The following is a 19,947-nucleotide window of genomic DNA, read 5'->3' as shown; positions in this document are numbered from 1 at the left end:
TCCAATTATAGAGAAGGTTTGCGAAGCACGGCTGAGATGGTATGGGCATGTTGTACGTAGTGATGTGAATTCAAAATCAAATCAAATCAAATCAAAATCTCTTTGTTTGCAAATGAGGTGTCTACCTCGGAGGCAAATGGTACACTAAAATACATTATTGTCAAGCACTAAATATTAAATTAACAAGAGAAGAAAATTTTCCTATAATACAATATTATACAATTTACGCTAACAATGTTTTCTATTAAACACACAGCTCATCCTTAATAAATTTATATTGTTTACAAAATTCTACTTATAATATCTCCTGTACTACTTACAAATATAGTCAACTGATATACAGTTTGTGGAATTACTTCAAATGATACAATACGACTGGTATAAGATTAAAATTTACATTGCATTTATTTAGTTTCTTTTTTTAACTTAATTAGCATAACGACCTGCTGCGTCTTAACCAGAGCCCCTTTTGCCACCACTTTTCAGAGTTCCTGAAGGGCCTTCACAGCTACCGTAGCGGTCCCAGGGCCCTCGAAGTCCCCACTGTACTTCACCCCTACAGGCAGTCCCCTACTTTGGCTGTCCAAACTCCTTAGACCAGGGGATGGAATTAATTTATTTACACACATTTTCATTTACATTAACCTGCACTGGTCGAATGCCCTCTAACATTTCATTTCTTTTCTCTGTTGCTGTTTATTCTCTTCTTGAATATTTGTACAGATTTTGGAAAAGGATCAGACACTACCCCTGGTAAACTGTTCCACTCCTTCATACCCTTCCCAATGAATGAAAATTTACCCCAATCGCTTCTGCTAAAATTCCTTCTAATTTTATATTTGTGGTCAGTCCTGCCGATATAATTGTTTTCCAACTGAAGCCTCTCACGGATATCTCCCCATGCTTCTTCTCCTGTAAAGGCGCTATATAATCCTGTAAGTCTAGTTTTCTCCCTTCTCTTACTTAAAGTTTCCCACCCAAGTTCCTCTAAAATTTCTGATACACTACTCTTTCTCCTGAAATCCCCTGTTACAAACCTTGCTGCTTTCCTCTGTACACTATCTATTTCTTTTATTAGGTATTCTTGGTGAGGATCCCAAACACTGTTTGCATATTCCAATAATGGACGAACCATACTTAAGTAACTTTTCTCTTTTAATTCTTTGTTGCATCCTTTAAGTAGCCTCATTATGACATGTAACGATCTGTATGCTTTCGCAACAATGTCATCCACATGACCCTTCCAGTACAAATTACTTTCAAATCTCATACCTAAGTATTTGCACATGCCATCTTTTGGGATAACTACCTCATCCAAAGTATATTCAAATTCAGTTTTAAAACTCCTGTTTGTAAAAGTTGTATCAGTTGATTTGCCTCCATTAACCTCCATATTATTCTCTTCAACCGATTGTTGGATACTTTCAAGGTCCCTTTGTAATTCTAAACAATCCTCAATGTTATTTATTTCCCGATAAACAATTATGTCATCTGCATACAATCTTATTGTTGATGTTATATTGTTCCCTAAATCATTTACATATATTAAGAAAAGTAACGGACCGATTATACTACCCTCTGCAATTTCCTTCCAAACTTTCTCTTCCTGCGATACATTATTAGCTACTTTGACTTTCTGAACCCTTGAATTTAGAAATGCTTTTATCCAACGCGTAACCCTTACGTCCAATCCTATTCCCTCCAATTTCTTTAATAATATTCCATGTTCCACTCTATCAAAAGCTTTGGAAAGATCTATGGCCATGCCGTCTAACTGGCCTCCTGAATCCAATTGATCTGATATGTCCTGTTGAAATCCCATCAGTTGTGCCTCACAAGAAAATTTCTTTCTAAATCCATACTGGCTCCACATGAACCAATTTTTATCATCACATATCACTCTGATGTATTTTGATATTAAACTCTCCAGTATTTTACAAACTATACCGGTCAGGCTGATTGGTCTGTAGTTCTCTGGTTTCCTTTTATCACCCTTTCCTTTATAAATTGGTATTATTATAGATTCCTTACATTCCTTTGGTATTACACTGTTATTTATGACATAGTCGAACTGAAATTTTAAATAAGGCACTATGTACAACCCCATTGTTTTTAACACCTCCCCAGTAATTTGATCACTTACTGCTGCTTTTCCTTGCTGAAGCAGTTGGATTTCTCTGAAAATATCTTCATTTGAGAATGAGAAGCTTCTTGTTTCCCTCTGTGTCTCTCCCGCTCTATCTTCTGTTTCGGTTCCCAACTCCTGACAATCATCTACTGAATCTCTGAATTCCCTACTAAATAGGTTTGCTTTCTCAGTATCTGTTAAATAGAGTTCACCCTCTTCTCCCACCATTGTAGGAATTTGGATTCCTTTTCCTTTTTTATTCCTGATATATGAATACAGCTTTTTCCATTTCCCTTTGTGGTCATAACTCTCTTGAAGTAAGCCATTCATATAATTCTCTTTTGCTTCCTTTTTCACTCTATTCAGTTCCCTCATTAGCTGTTTTCTAGTTTCTCTACTCTCCTTACACTCTTTGATTTTTCTGTTTACTATTCTACATTTTCTTTTTAATTTTCTTATTTCCCTTGTATAATAAACAGGGTCTGAGGTCATTTTACCGTTCTTAACAGGTACAAATCTCTTCTCTCCTTCCCAAATGATTCCTTTAAATTTAGCCCAAAGTGTATCCATATTACTCCCTTCACTTATCCAACAACTGAATTGTGATTTAAGGCAAGTCCCAAATTCATCAACTTTAGTTTTTCTGTACAATTTCTTGTCTTGTGTAACCCTCATATTAAGCCTTTTTGGTACGAGTCCTACATCCATTATTACAGCCTTATGGTCACCTATTCCTTCAATTACCTTAGTTTTATCAACAATTTCCCACGGTTTAATCAAGAATACATCTAGTAAGTTATTGAGACGAGTAGGTTCTTGTACTACTTGTGTAAATCTTCCCTCCCAAATTAACTTATTTTCCAGTTTCTGTTCATGGACTTTACTTGTAGCTCCATTCCATCCAACTTCAGGCAAGTTTAGATCTCTCCCAATTATTATCATATCATTAGTATTGTTTTATGAGTATAACCTATTTTTTCTCAAATATTTCCATGTCTCTTTCCTCTCTTCCAGGCCTGTATGTTCCTATAATTCCCACCTCCTTCATATTATCACAAACTAATTTTATCCCTAATATTTCATCCCTTTCCTCGGTAAACCATTCATGTGAACAGCAAGTTTCCTTCACCAGAATAAACACCCCCTATTTTATCTCCTCGGTCTCTACGATAGACTGTGTACCCTTCTGGAAATACTTCTCTATTACCCACCCCTTCTCTCAACCACGATTCTACTCCTATCACCACATCAGTCTCATAAGATTCCATCAATGTACCGAATTTTAATTGTTTATTTACTACACTCTGACAGTTTACCAAGAGCAATCTCAGACCCCCTTCCTCCCTAAAACTTGACTGTTGCAATTGGGTAACTTGAAATTCCTTACTTTCCTGAGTTTCATTTTCTAGTTGACTGAGCCAGCTTGAAGTACAGCTGGCTCTTTCTACTAGTTTTCCTGGTCAGTATTATAACTCAAGGGAGTTGCCTTTTTACAGTACATTTGTTAAGATAAATAAAATCTAGACAAATATTTGCTAACTTTCCTTTACCTGAATTGTTTAGATGAAGGCCATGCTTTGTGTAACAGTGTCTCTCGAAACTGCCGCTATCAGTTACCTGTGTATTACGAAAATGTTTACAATTTTAAGCATAATCTGTATTAACTTTGTTCACTTCAATGTTCACACATGAGTCTCTAATCAAATCATGCCTGTGGGACACGTTCACTACAAAGATGTTAGTGTGAGTCAGCTTACCTAGTGTACATTTAAGTTGAGAAATGACATTCTTAGCGTCGTTGTGAGCTACGTCGTTCGTCGCGGCGATGATCATTACTGCTTCACGACTTCCGAGATTTCTTGCTGCCTGTTCCATGTTTTCCAATACCTTCTTGATTGGGGCCCCAGGATAGATGACGGCCGATGCTGCAATGTCTTCATTGTTCATTTTCTCCGCAATTCCCCCCTCGCCTGGCTATCACCAAATATAAGAATGTTCGACATTTTCGCCGGTGCACTGGAATTCAATTGCTAACACAGCTTTGAGATTGCAGTTTAACGGAAAATGGCCACGTGGAAGACCTATGAAACGCTGGTTATACAGGTTATGGAAGATATGAAAAAAAGCCAATGTTAGACCTGAAGATGCATATGATTTCAACAAATGGCGATGACATTGGAAATATGCAGATCGTCCAATTTTGCGGAAATAACGCAAGGACAGAGGAATAGAATTGGCTTGTATATTTAGTTAAATATGAATATTAATACGATAACATTGTACTATTCTTGTATTTTCAATGAAATTCTGCTTAAATGTTAACATTTTGTTGCATGCTATAGATGTTGAGAGTTTATTTCTTCTGGAATGTCATTAAAGCTAATTATGTATTACTGTCGGATAATATATCAAGGAATCGAAAATTAGAGAATCTAGAATTCATATAACTGGGATTACTAAAATATTAGTAGCAATCCTTTGTTATCAATTGCAATGTGCTTTCAGTATTATAATAGAACTACTCTACTAAAAACCACTTATTGTCTGTTAATTCTAAGTTAAATGACACAAATGTCATATTGCCATATTTCAGTAAGTTTCTGTGTTTAATTTGAAATTATTCTTAAAGTATTTTGGTGGAAGTATATGTTAATATAGTTTCATACATAATGGTGGCCGTGATAACATGACAATGATGTGGAAGAAGAAAAGTTATCGGTAAAATTTACACAATCTCTGTAAGTGATTACTGCTTTCCTGTGCTTACTTGTACTATAACTTATATGATACTTGTTCATTTTTACTTCTTCTCCATTGATCCTTTCCTTTCTTTTCAGCTTGTGTTTGTTTCTCTTGGGTGTACAATGGTATTGCTGTTAATAATATATTGATGTGGGAGGAGGTACCTTTACATCAGAAGGCTCAGAGCCTGAAAATATCAGAATGTGTAAAGAATTCATTTAGATTCTAAACTGAACTAGTATGCTCACATACAATAGATGTGTAGAAAAACTTAAGTGGTATGTGTTTTCAGCTAAATTAATGTAATAATTACATTATTATCGCATTTTTAAGTTAAAAGTATGCTGTGTGCTAATATATCTCCTGCATGGTGCAGCTTTGCTTTATTTGTATATACTATTGTAAATAAAGTTTTCTCTCTACTACCCTACATAAACTAACGAAATGTGTTAGTGAACCAGTAGATGATAGTATTGTATCATGCTTTCATCCATTCACATTTACTATATGGGATAGTATGTTAGAGAAATCCAATATATGAGGAGGATCTGAAAAAACACAGTTAGCAGCATAAAGCAAATCCCACCTAAGGAATCATGTAATCTTCAAGAAACTAGGATTAATGGCACCTTCCTCAGTTTGGTATCTCATCTAAACTTATCTTGTATTTTCTTACTTCCAGAATAAGTGAACTTTTTCAACTTCGTCAACTGACAGTTAGACTTTACAGTGACCTGTTATTCAAGTTTAGCAGTATGGGAAGAGAACAAGCAAAAGTACTCGGGATTTTACACGGCTTCTCAAATAAGGTAAAAATTTTATAGGCTATGATTTGTCTTTTGAGATCTATTCTGGACAATAATCTTTCAATAAAAATGAATGATATATTATTATGCTTTTATGTATAATTGCAGTGTGGACCATAATATTTTAAGCAATATTTAAAAAAATATTATAGACATTATATAGGCTTTTGGGCTTATGCCGTGTCAAGAATATAAGGTGAATTTCTTTACATTTCGCAGAGAACTGTGCTCTGCGTCATTAGAAGAAAATTTCCAGCACAAAAACAACACATTCTCACGACACTCGCCAAGAGGGCGAGACGAATTTGTGAGTCATCAAATATTCAGGTGGAGATAGGCACGCTCAAAGTCACGTTCAAGGGTACTGGTTACAGCGATTTGCAGATTCATAGAGCCCTGCATCCCAGAGAAACGACCAAGCAAAGCTCACAGAAGGAAAAATTGAAGGGAACTGCCTACTTGCCTTACATTCACAACACCACAGATCAAATTGCCAAGGTCCTCCGCAAACACAATATAAAAACCGTGTTTGGCACCGCAACTAAAATTGCTCACAGTCTGGGTAAAATCAAGGACAAACTGTCCCCACTTTTACATCCTGGGGTATACGAAATTCCCTGTACTTGCGGTAAGGTATACATCGGCCAAACATGCCGGTCCATTGGTACCTGTATCAAGGAACATTAACGTAATACTCGTATCCACCAGCCAGACAAATCAGCAATAGCTGAGCACGCTCTATCATTGGGTCATGATGTCATGTTCCAAGATTATCGAGCTCTTACCCACACTAGACACTACAGGTCCAGGATTATACGGGAAGCTGTGAAAATACGTCGAAATCCTAACAATTTCCACAGGGACACTGGCTATCAATTAAATAATATCTGGTTGCCAGCCATTAAGGATTTACTTGGGTAGTTCCCTTCCCTATACCTTCACTATCGTTATTTCGCCTTGGTGTTTTCCAAATTCGTATGTTCCTCATTGCCAGATGTTTCATTCCAGGCTTGTGTCAAAGTCATACACCTGTCAATGTCATATGTTATGTATACATGTTATGTGACCCTCTTAGACTGATTCTGATGGTTCCGTCAGCTTCCACTTCGAACGCCAGCGCTGTACCGCGTCCGGGGAGCCATCTGGTGACGAATGAACGTACCATTTCCATTTCAATTATAACGTCTAAATTTCAAAGCTCATTGTTTAAGAAGCCTTTCTCGTGGGCAGAGGAGATTTCCTTCTGATGACTCAGAGCACAGTTCTCTGCGAAACGTAAAGAATTTCACCTTATTTTCTTGACGCGGCATAAGCCCAAAAGCCTATATAATGTTTATAAGTACGGGTCTTGAAAGCATCAATGACAACATTTACAAAATATTACTGAAATTACTAATAACTTATCAGAAGACAAAATCTGCCTTATCCTGTTGATCAAGTAGCCAAATGCAATCTGAATGAACATAATTTGTTTGTTACTATCACATTTGTGATTTTCTTACCAGATAGAGATGATCTAAAGCAAAACATAAATAATATTAGCATCCATGTAGCCATGTTTTAGGTGCAGTGTTATACAATGTTTTTACACAAACAAGTATTAAATAGGGAGTGGGCAATACACCCCTAAATGCTCTGTCTTCTATATTTAAGCTATACAACTTTAGGTATTACATAAAAACTTTAACACAGATTTTCATTGTTAAAAATTCACCAACATAAAAAATATATTCATTCCAATTTAAAACACTAAAAAAATTAAATGTGACATAATATATGTTTCATAAAAATGTTGTCTTTTATGAACAGTACCATTAAACACCCTGATTTTCAGCATTGATGGATATAATTACTGCATTGATGGCGTGAACGTTCCCTATGGGGTTCATTGTAAGTACCCAGGTGTTAACCCCTTCAGCAGAGAGCTCGGTTCACACTAGCTCACTCCCAGGTGGGGAGCTATTTCCATGATTGAAGAAAATATTTAATTACTTGATTAAAAACAATCTTATACTAAAATGAACTATTGAAGGGTCAAAAGAGAAATATTTACTTGAATGTAATATATTTAATTGTTGAAAAATTCGATAATTTTAATTTTTCAATACTTTGTGCAAAAACGTACTAAGTGCTTTCACAGTGTGAAATCGAGATTGCTTCTTCCTAACAGCAAAGCTCTGGTTTTTGTTTATACAGTAACTTTCACCTGAATATTTTAGGCAGTTTACTATCAATCTCTGCCTGTAAATAAATGTTTCTGCGTATGTAAATTGTAGATTTACAAAGTTTACGTGTACTTAATAGATGTACAATGGAATAAATTATAACACTCACGAATTTTTCTGTTATGTTGATTAGCGCTTTCGAGGGATCAAGTTTATATCGCCTCTCTACAATTCATAAGTGACATAAACGGACTACATTACACTACAATACAGGTAATATTTACAGTATTTACAGTCTTCAGATTGTTGTGTCTTTTACACCTGTACATTATGATACACACGGAAGCAGGTCATGTTATATAACCTGTCTCGCCTTCGCACAATTTATATAATTCCATTCCGAAACGCGATCGTTTTCTTGTTATGTAAACTTTCCACCCTAGCCACACTTTCCATAGCAAGAGGTTGTCATCAATTGACATTTTGCCACCAGGGGTATAAGCTTCCGAAAATGTTGCTAACAGGTGGTCAAATACTGGATTTATCTCGTATATTTTGGGAGGAAGTTGTTCATTATTCACCTCATTCTCAGAGATATGTAAAAAGCTGTGAAGGAAAATTTAATAATAATAATAATAATAATAATAATAATAATAATAATAATAATAATAATGTTATTGGCTTCACGTCCCACTAACTACTTTTACGGTTTTCGGAGACACTGAGGTGCGGGAATTTAGTCCCGCAGGAGTTCTTTTGCATGCTAGGAAATGTACTGACAAGAGGCCGATATATTTGAGCACCTTCAAATACCACCGGTCTGAGCCAGAATAGATCCTGCCAAGTTTGGGTCAGGCGCCTGGCCAGGCTACTCAATCTGGCGAGAAAAAAATCTCGTCTGTGTCATCAGCTCATTGAAAGTAGGCATAGTGAACAAGCGATTGAGAGAAATAGTGTCCTAATTTAGGTTTCTCTACAATCCCCTGCGGACTCAGCTGCGTTCTTTATATTGCAACTCGTGGATGACACATTTGTATTGGGAGAACATAGTTGAAAAAATTCACATCAGAGGGAAGACTCATCCAGAACACGCTGCTAAAAAGGAAATAAACCTCTGCAGGCAGGCAACTGAGAAAAAATATCATCCTAATCGGCGGATATATCCGCGTTCCCCACCGAGCAAACGACTTGTAGCCGCGGATCTCGCCGCATCGCCCACCGAAGGGGTTAATACGAAGAAAGATCTTCATTGGTGTAATCACATAAGCAGGATTGTAAATAAAGAGTACAAATCTCTGCACATGGATATGAGAGTATTTAGGGGTTGTAGTAAGAATGTAAAGGAGATAGCATGTACACTATATTCAGAAAGTTTATACTCACCTACAAAATGAATTTCTTAAATAATTGTTTTCTGAGTGATGATAAGTGGACTTTAGTTCTGTTACTTATGTATGGATGCTTTCAGCAGTTTCATAAAGCTACTTCAGTGCATATTGCGAGATTTTACTTTATCTTTTCAAAGAAGTTGACACATTTATGATCCACAGCTCTTACTGCCTGCTTCTACCTGGTTAACTTCCGGCCCTTTCCCAGGTAATAAACATGCCTCTCTAACATGATTACTTGGATAACTTCCGGCCCTTTCCCAGGTAATAAACATGCCTCTCTCACGTGATTACTTGTCTTTCTTGTTTCCTCGCAGTCTTGGAAGTCGACAGTTTGCGAACATAAGTTATCCTGAGCAGTTGTATGTTAATCTCTGTACCAGATCGTTTATTTTCTACATTGTTGTTATCTGGGCAAAACTACGGTACAACACACATCAAACATTCGAATATGGGGAAGAAGGCTACTATAATCCAAGAAAACAGAGCCAAGGCTTCTGCTTATAAAGAAATTGGGTGGCCGAACCGAAAAATTGCTGGAAAATTTAAAATTTCAGAGTGCAGCGTTCGGAGAGCAGTGAAACGCAGAGAGGAAATGGGTAGTCATGAGGATTGACCACGCAGTGGAAGTCCAAGGAAGACTTCTAAAATTGAAGATAACCGTATTTCAATCCTCAGCAAGTGTGACGGAAGGCGTACAGGGGTAGATAATTGCTCAGAGATAAATAAAACAAGAGAACCACCTGTGCCTGTGACAACAGTGAAAAATCACCTGCTTGAGGCGGGACTGTTTGGTCGCGTAGCAGCATGGAGACCATTGTTGAAAACTGTATTCAAGCAGAAAAGGCTACAATGGGCCAAAATGCATGCTAACTGGACCGCTGAAGAATGGAAAAGGTTGCTTTGGACGGATGAATCTAAATTGGAAAAAACTTGTTCCAATCGTCGCCAATACGTTCGTCGCCGCCCCGGCAAAAGGGTTATGGATTCCTGCATAATTCCATCTGTGAAGCATGGAGGAGGAAATGTGATGTTGTGGGGATGTTTTGGGGAATAATCAGGTTGGTGATTTGGTGAAAGTAGGGAGAATACCGGAAAAGAAACCATATTACCGTATTCTTTCGCGCAATGCTGTGCCATCTGGAATGAAGCTGATTGGTGAAGGATTTGTTCTACCGCAGGACAATGATCCTAAACAGACATATCATTTGTGCAAGCAGTATCTGGAAAGGAAACAAGCTGAAGGAAAATTGGAGTTAATGGCCTGGCCTCCTCAATCACCCGATCTGTCGCCTATTCAACTTTTGTTGGAAGAAATTGACAGAAAAGTGAAAGAAAAGGCACAAGGCAGTGTGGATGGGTTGTGGCAATGTCTGTTAGAAACCTGGAGATGTATAAATACTGAGACTTTGGAAAAATAACAGCTAGAATGCCACGTATCTGTAAAGCAGTAATCAAAGCAAAGGGTGGACACATTGATGAACAGACAGTGTGACTGCTTAAGTTGTTGTGATTGTGTTTCTAGCTTCCTGTGAATGATCAGTGTAAAGGAAAATCTAGTGAAATGTGTAATAAAACTAGTTAGTTCTAAAACAGGTATTTCCATGTTGATTTTCATTGTAAGTGGTAAGTGAAAATTCATGGGTGTGTCTAAACTATCTGACACTAGTGTAAGTCTCTGATAAGACCCCAACTAGATTATGGTTCCAGTGTATGGGATATTCACCAGGATTCCTTGATTCAGGAAACAGAATAAATCCAAAGTAAAGCAGCTCGATTGGTTATGGGTGATTTCTGATTTTTAAAAAAGTGTTACAAAAATGTTGCAAAGTTTGGGTTGGGAAGACTTCGGTGAAATGTGATGAGCTGCTCGACTAAGTGGTATGTTACAAGTAATTACAAGTGATGAATTTCATCTTGGTCTGTGGTGAAATTATTATATATAACAAATTTCAACTTGTAAGTTTAAGAATTTCCACCATTCCACCTCTTTAAATTCTTACGATTTTTCTTAGATTAAAATAACATTAATTTATTTCAAAATTATTTGGTACATATTTCATTTTTCATAGAAAACATCTTCAGCCGTGATCTCGATTTACAGTTAAAATATGCACAAAAACACAGGTTACATAAGTAAAACACAATTAACCACTCATACTAAAAACAAGTTGTCCTTGACAAGATAAGAGTCCTAAATATCTAAAGAGTCTTTGTTTTTTCATTGTCACTATTTTGACATATCTTGATGGGTAAGGCATGTTTTTCATAAAATACCACTTGGAAAATTATCCCAAGGCAAATGGATCTTAATGTTTCTTGATAAATAATTGAAACAGCAGTGTACAACTATGCAAATTTTTGTGACATTCAACATTTAATGTGAGTGGAAAGGGGAAATTTTTTTGTCAGATGAAATGGACTGATTGTGTTCGAGATGGAAAGCAACTCCCTATGATGTTGTTGCGTCCAAATCACCTGACACCCCTCACAGCTGACTCACACTAGGCTTCCTACTGCACTCAAAGCCCAGATCCCTTTGTTTAGGGATAATTTTCCAAGTGGTATTTTATGAATAACACATCTTTCACATCAAGAGATGTCAAATAGTGACAATGAAGAAAAAACCAAAGACTCTTTAGATATTTAGACCTTTTATCTAGTCAAGGGCAAGCTGTTTTTAATATGAGTGGTTAATTGTGTTTTACTTATGTAACCTATGTTTTTGTACATATTTTAACTGTATATCAAAATCATGGCTGAAGATGTTTTCTATGAAAAACAAAACATGTACTGACTAATTTTAAAATAAATTAATGTTATTTTAACGCTTTGATTGGCAGTCAGCTACATTTTCAAGGAACATTTCTCTGAATGCTTTGATGTGATGACAAACATTTATTTACATTATGTACAGAAAATATGGAATGTTGCTAGAGAGCAAATCTGACAAAAAGTAGCAATCAATAATTTTGATAAAAATTTGTATTGCTTCAGAGCAACACTGCCTATTAAAGGGTTTTAATCTAAGAAAAATCATAAGATTTTAAAGTGGTGGAAAGGTACAACTTTTCAAATTTACAAGTTGTAATTTGTTATATACAAGTTGTATGATCTCAGCTGTCAGTGGAGAGATGGCATGGAATGATATTAGTAGACAAATCAGATTGGGTGGTGTTTTTAAAAATAGAAAAGACACAATATGAAGATAAAGTTGTAATTCAAGATGACAAATTGGGGCAAATATTCAATTAAAGGAAGGGGAGTTATGGATTGGAATAATTTACCAATGGAGATGTTCAATAAATTTCCAAATTCTTTGCAATTATTTAAAGAGTAGGAAAACAACAGATAGGGAATCTGTCCCCTGAGTGAATGCCCTAGATGCAGATCAGTGGCAATTTATTGATGAATGATTGAACTGGCAGACTTTCATAAATCACACTATATTCAGGCAAAAGAAACTGAAACACATTCAAATGATCCTTCTTTTTAGCTGGTTTGATGGGAAGTAGTGTTGGAAATGCTGCTTGAAATAGTAGAAATATCTTGTATTGTAGGCAGGACACATTGATATAAAAAATGAGAGTGGGGAAAATTAAAAAATTAAAAGGGGATGAGAGATAGTAATATAAAAGTGTAGAAATTAAAAGGTAAGAAAGTATGGGGAGAATTTCTGGAGAGACTGAAACAACAAATTCCAGTTACCGAAGCAGGAAATGTGCAAGATGAATGGTCCAGCATCAAAAGAACACTTGTAAGTGGGCCGAGTGTGCCTGTGGTAGGACACTGATGGGACTAAAAGAAAAAGAGACACCATGGTGGAATGAGAAGGTGAGAGAAGCAGTGAGAGAAATTGAGAAATCATGGCAAGAATGGAACAGAGATAAAAAGATGAAAGCAAAGGGATCTTGATAATAAGAGGAAATGTAAGAAACTGGTAAGAGAAGAAGGAAATTTGGGAAGAATTTACACAAAAGATGGGAACAGATGGAGCTAGCAGTAAAATAATTATACAAAGGAATGGGAAAGAAAGAGTTTATACAAAACTGATGAAAGAGGAAGGTGGAGAGTTGATAACATATCCAGAAGAAATAACGAGATGATGGAAGGTGTAGTTTGATAATTTGCTAAATGTGATACATTGTGCAGAGGAGATGGTAGTAATATGGTGTGATGACTAAACAGTAGAACATGATATAACAATGTTAGAGGTAGAATTAGCAGTCTGTAAAGTGAAAATGGGGAAAGCACGAGAGATGGATGAAATTAGTGTGGAAATGAGAAAGGCTCCTGGACCTGCTGGACTACAATGGGTATACAGATTGTTTAAGTTCATATGGAAACAGCAATGTATGCCAGAAGACTGGGAAAAGAGAATAATAATACTAGAAGGGGGCAAAAACGTGTGTGATAACTATAGAGGAATTACACTCTTATCACAAGTGGCAAAAATACTGGAAAGGTTATTAGGAAAATGAGAAGATAGGTAGAAGGAGAGTTGCAAAAGGAACAGTATGGCTTTAGAAGTGGAAGATCTACAGTAGACCCAAACTTCAGCATATGAGGCAATTAATGGAAAAGAATTGGGAATATGGAAATGATCTGGTCGTCACATTCATAGATCTAACAAAGCATACAATAGTTTCCCAAGGAGAAGGTTTGGGAAACCATCTTCAAAAGAGACTGGGTACACAAACTGTAGAAATGGTGCTACAAGTACATCGGCAGAATACAAACTACAGTTGAAAAGACAGAATGGTTTAGAAATGTAACCGGACTAAGACAGGGGAGTGAGTTGTCACCTTGTTTGTTTCTAATGGTTATGGATAAATTTGTAAAGGAGACGAAAGAAGCATTTTGGGGATATGAAAATGAAATTGTTACTATTTTCAGACAATATTGTGGTCTGGGGAATGAGCAGCAAAGAAGTACAAGAACTACTTGATGCACTGAACAAGAAAATTGAAAAGTACGGTATGGCATGAAAATCAGTGCGGAGAAAAGCAATACCATGGTGATATCAAGAGGAGAAGACAAGGGAAGGGCATTGTGAAAATTGTTGATCAATGACTTGAAATTGTTGACAGTTTCAAGTACCTAGGGAGTGAATTACTGTAATTCAGAATACAAGGCTGGACATGGAGATTAGCAAGAGGGTACAACAGGGTGATGCATTCTACCAGAGTGTAAGAAACCTTGTCTGGAATAAGGAAGTACCAAGGAAGTGTAAAGAGATAATGTACTACCCCTATTTAGCCAGTCTAAATCAGCGAGCATACGAGAGATCCCAAGTGGACCGTTCATTTGCTAGCTGTCCCAATTTTAGATGCATTTAATGGTCAGGGGTTGACGACAATACAAAAGAAACAATTTAGAAACTGGCTTGATATTTATTTTGAGATATGCATGTATAAATAAAATTTAACAAAAGTTATATCTTGTTGAACGTTGCCTGACTAACTCACAAATTTACAATTTTCAAATAAATATACATAAATAAATTCAGATGACTGGATTTTGCTGACGCTGACATGTCTGTAATATTATGCAAAGGAATAAATAAAATGATTAGCCTTATCTTCTGGCTACACAGAAATTAAAAGGGGGAAATACCTTCCTAATAACATCCATAAATGACCTTTGTGATATCTTTAAGCATAATACTAGCTGCATCATTTTAAACAAACAAAAAGTATTAAATGTCCACTTAATGTGCGTGGTGATGACAATGCGATCCCTAAACCTAACCTGTAAATTATTTTAGAGAAAAACGCTCAACTCTATCTCAAATGAAGATATTCTCAACTAACACAAGTTAAGATTATTAATTTAAATATTTAGGTCATACATTTTCTTGGAAAGTTATTATGAATATTTAGAGTATATTACATAAAACTTATAGACATGATGAGTGTTGATGAGTGTTATTTCAATTTTACACTGCAATACTTTCTTTTACTTTGCCTGTACTTGCTTGTATTTAGAAAATTAATCAATCTTATTCAGTTCACTCTAAATCATGTTATCACTGGATTAATTTTGTCCCTAATCTATACCTTAAGAATTAAACAACAATCCACAATAAACAAACAAAAGCACTGACAACGCTGGAATAATCTGCTCCACCGTGATGAACACGTGGTCAGATTAGGAACCACATTTCAAATAAATGACAGTGAGAATATTTCTAACTACAATCACATTATTCCATGCACTCAAGATACTCAAAATTTATTTACAAAGTTACATTCGAATCCAAGGCTTTATTTTTATCCCTGACTATTATGGGGAAAAGAAACTTGAATTGCATTGACTGATGACCTTCTGTTAAATTCTATACTCTCAGCATTTGACATGACTTGTGATTGAACAAGAATTATCACTTAATTGAACCTTACTCTAATATTACGCCAACAATATATTTCAAAATCATTTTATTATTCAGAAGACTGTGTAGAAACAATAACTATGCACATTACCTGGGTTAACAATGACTACACTCTGGCACAGGGTCATTGAGTGTCTATAAATTATTATTATTATTATTATTATTATTATTATTATTATTATTATTATTATTATTATTATTATTATTATTATTATTCACCTTCAATGGAATCCATTGTATCCCATTAGTAATACTTCCAAAAATTATATAATTGCCCGCAGGCATACCATTTTCCAGGTAAATACAACTAACAGCTGAGCACAACTTCTCATATTCCACATGAGCAATTCTAACGTCATTTACAACTCACGACAATTTTATTTCCATTTAACCCAATTTCTAATTATTTATTATTATTAGCATTGATTTTTAAGTCTACCATAGACGTCTGAAATAAATATTTCTAGAAGATGATACAATCTGCAATATCCCGTGGCAGTGCATTAAATGAATTTATCCTACAATGATGCATAAGATTCAGAAATGATTATTTTACATTCTCATTTATCCGGGAGGGTAATGATTCTTAAATTTTTACTAGTGGTTTTACATTGCACCAACACAGATAGGTCTTATGGCGACGATGGGATAAAGTCTTATTTTAGAAATTGCACTGTGTTAATAACATTTTTAGAAGACATGCTACTGTACTTCTAGTCTAATAGAACCCAATACACACATGTTCACTCTCAAATCTACCTCTACCTGGCTAAGAACGAAGTAAGAAAATATCTCAAAACTACTCATAACTAATAGGACTACTATTCTACTGAAGCAGATCGTTAAATTTTCTATGTAGATGGACAGATAATATTACAAAATTGTACTTAAATTTTATTATGATACTCGATTCCCATCTGTGCTCTGCTAGGTTCCTTTGCCCCTCATGTCCTTCCTTTGGTGCTGGCGACGCTTACATGTTTAGTACCACAGGTTCGTAGTTGATGTTGAATCCCATGTTGACTGAAGTGGTCCTCATGGATTTACAGATGACATTGTAAAGCTGGTACTATAGTTCGATCCTGAATCTGTAGTCTTCTTCTGAACGAAGTGAGTATAAGCTGAAACTGACAAATGAAAATCACGGAATATCCGTGCCAGACCAGAATAAATATTTCACGTTTCACATGAAACTTAACTTGCCTCTCTCGATGAATTCTCGAAGAAAAAGGAATGTTTTGGCAGTATCACTGGGGTTAAATAACCTTGAGGTTGGAGGTGTGGCTTTTAGAAACATTATGATTGGCGTTATTACTACGCAATTTCTTCTCATAATTGGTTCACTTGCTTCAGGGAATGTGTCACGTCGCGCACACTCAATCGATACAAATTTAGCCTTGAACCGGGCCAGCATATCACGTGATCTCTCACACACACCTGGCTGAATGAGGTAAGAGTCTGTTACCACAAATATATTGAAAATAACACATATTGTAGGGATTACACTGGCTATTAAAAGGACGCATAATTATTTACGTGGAAAGCATAATTTTGACGAGGACAGTACAAAATGTATTATGCACCCATATTAACCTATGTGGCTTAGACCTGGAGAGTGACTAGTAGGGAGGAGAGTAGAATTCAGGGGCCGATGACCTTCGATGTTAGGCCCCTTAAAACAACAAGCATCATCATCATAAGTAGAATTCAAGCCAGCAAAATAAAATACATAAGAAGTATGATAGGAAAGACAAAGAAAGACAGGGTGAGAAATGAGGATGTTAGGAAGGAAGAAGGAGTAGAAAACCTAAATGAGAGAATTTATAGGAATAAACTAAGATGGTTTGGACATGTAAAGAGGATGGAGGAGGAAAAAAGATGATGGAAATGAAGTTCAAGGGAAAGAGAGTGGACCTAGAACAATGTGCATCAATTCAATAAAGAGGAGGGCAAGAAGAAGAAATCTGGACTGGGACAAAATAATGGAAGATGAATGGTGGAAGGAGTCTAGAGTTGGTGAAGTGCCATAAATGCCCCAACCTGGCAGTAGCTGGATAAGGGGAAATGAGGATGATGATGATCTTTTCATATGTAAGTTACAATTTGCGAGAAATTTTTTAAATCTTCTTTTTTCGTGAGGGTGACAGTAAACAGATTGCCAGGTCTTGATTGAAATATAACTTCAACCCAGTCAAAGAGCACATTTATGATAGCATTCTTATACTGTTCTATATGAGAAAAGTCTCTGTCACAGGGAAGGGAACTGTGACCACTTGCTAGAAATTTATTGTCAATTTCAGTGAAGTACTTGGACAAAATTAACAACCAAAGCATTACAAGTGATCTAAATTTGTTGTTTTTCCCAACACACCTGTCTGTCCAGACAACTAATTTCCATTCTCTGCCTGCTTCTAGTGGCTGTAAATTATCCATAACATATTTCAGAAAGCACTAGACTATTCCTGTGGATTTCCTGTGGGCAATAAATTCATACCCTGAAAGTATAGTAGGCATGCTACAGAAGTATATTAGAACTGTTGGTACCAGCATCATGTACACAACAGTTGTAATTTGTACATTATGTTTGGTAAAAGAAACACTAGTGTTTTAGATGCAGACCGAATAATATCTGTTGCAAATGTGTGAACAGTACATGAACTTGAGAGTTCACTGTAGCAAGCATATTATCAGCCCTAGAATGCTGTAGATGACTTTCATTCAATATTTTCTTTCTTCCAGTCTCATCATCACATGAACACAATTTATGTGAGGGAAAATCCTCACGTGTTGATGCACAAGGTAGTCTCTGATACGACAAAAGCTAGTCTCTGATAGGCTGAAACTTGTCTTATTTATAACGGAGAGCTGGGTTATGATTGGTTGATTTAAATTTGAAAGTTCAGTAGGAGCATCGTTAGAACTAAAGAAATAAACCAGAGAGTGTCAACTTCTAACCATACTAGAGAAAGTTATCTTAAATATGCTTAAGCTTGGCATTTGGGAAGAATGTATAGGCACGCACATCAATGGGCGGCCCCTTTCCCTCAGCTTGCCCTCGTACTTTGGCAAGAATGTACATTGTTTACTACTACTTAGTACTTCACTACATACTGTAGATTTGCTGCTAGTTAGTCGTTCACTATGCAGATTAGCTGCTAGCATCTCTCAATAGTATATTAAATTCAATACAGTAGAGTCCTGCAAACTCAATCTAATATGGACTGTGAGAGTGCTGAGTCACTGAAATGTTGAGTTTTACAGAATAAGGGTGGGTTATTCATAACTCATAATATTTTATTGGGCAAGACACAGAAAAGTACAACATACCCTAAGATAATAGCTAAAAATTAATAAGAAACTTAAAACAAATGAAATTACCAGTTCTTTGTAAGAGAAAATGTGGTTTTCTACTGTTTCTCACACCCATTTCATCTTCGTGCAGCTAGTCATGTAGTTGATGGAGGAACTAACTGTCTCTAGCAGATGCACCTTGCTCCTCCATGGAACGGAACATACCTTCAATGGTCTATAGTCCTTGAGTGTGAGTCATCATTTGAACTTTCCCATTGTCTTCCCTCTCTTCGGCTTCTAATTCATCTTTGTTATCTTTGACTAGTGCAACTCTTTCAAAATTTAAAATTTCACAGTTTTCATCCTGCCCCATCTATTCTCCAACATTACCACCAGTAACATCTTCACAGCCTGAAATTTGCTTCCATATGTCCACTATTTCACAATTTTATTTTCTGTCTCTTCTCTGTGTTCTTGAAACTCGTTTCCTGAATGGTCCAGCAATTTTCTCCAGGTGGAACAGATGAGACGTATATGTTCGATTTCATTTCTATTTAGCTTATCGATCATGTCACACCCCTCCATCAAGGCTAAGACAAGAGAAGAATGAAGTTTACATGTGTATCGCTTCCAAAATACCCTGCTGCTCCATTGGCTGACAATTCGAAGTCACATTCAGAGGAAGAAACATGGCTCTTATATCCTTGTCCCGTTCTGCATCAGGATGGAATGAGGCATTGTCAAGAATGAGAAATGGTTTCCTTGGCAGTTTTTGTGTTTTAGAAACTTTTCTACCAAAGAGACAATTTTTTTATGCTTGAGGATTTTTAGATTTTCTAATAAACACTAGCATTGCTGCATGCCAAGATCACAAATATCTCCTTATTTCTTTTATAGGCTCAGGCAGATTTTTCTTCCCTGGATGCAAGTGTTTTCGAAGGCATCATTTGAAAATTTAGACCAGATTCATCACAGTTGTAAATTTGATCCCCAGCTAGTCAATTAGTCTGTGGAAATTTTCCTTTGATTTACCAAC

At 36.1% G+C, this 19,947-nt stretch overlaps 1 protein-coding gene across 2 annotated transcripts in view; it reads left to right on the top strand.

Moving 5' to 3' along the window:
- LOC136858150 (cytochrome P450 4C1) overlaps positions 1-19,947 on the top strand; it is a 332,613-nt gene that overhangs the window by 139,176 nt on the left and 173,490 nt on the right. For both annotated transcript variants that reach the window (XM_067137477.2, XM_067137476.2), the window contains one exon: positions 5,553-5,679. In XM_067137477.2, the coding sequence (XP_066993578.2) occupies positions 5,553-5,679 (127 nt within the window). The remainder of the gene's footprint in view (positions 1-5,552; positions 5,680-19,947) is intronic.

Source organism: Anabrus simplex, chromosome 1 (genome assembly GCF_040414725.1).
Source record: "Anabrus simplex isolate iqAnaSimp1 chromosome 1, ASM4041472v1, whole genome shotgun sequence".
NCBI lineage: Eukaryota > Metazoa > Arthropoda > Insecta > Orthoptera > Tettigoniidae > Anabrus > Anabrus simplex.
This window is presented reverse-complemented; position numbering and strand designations above follow the sequence as displayed.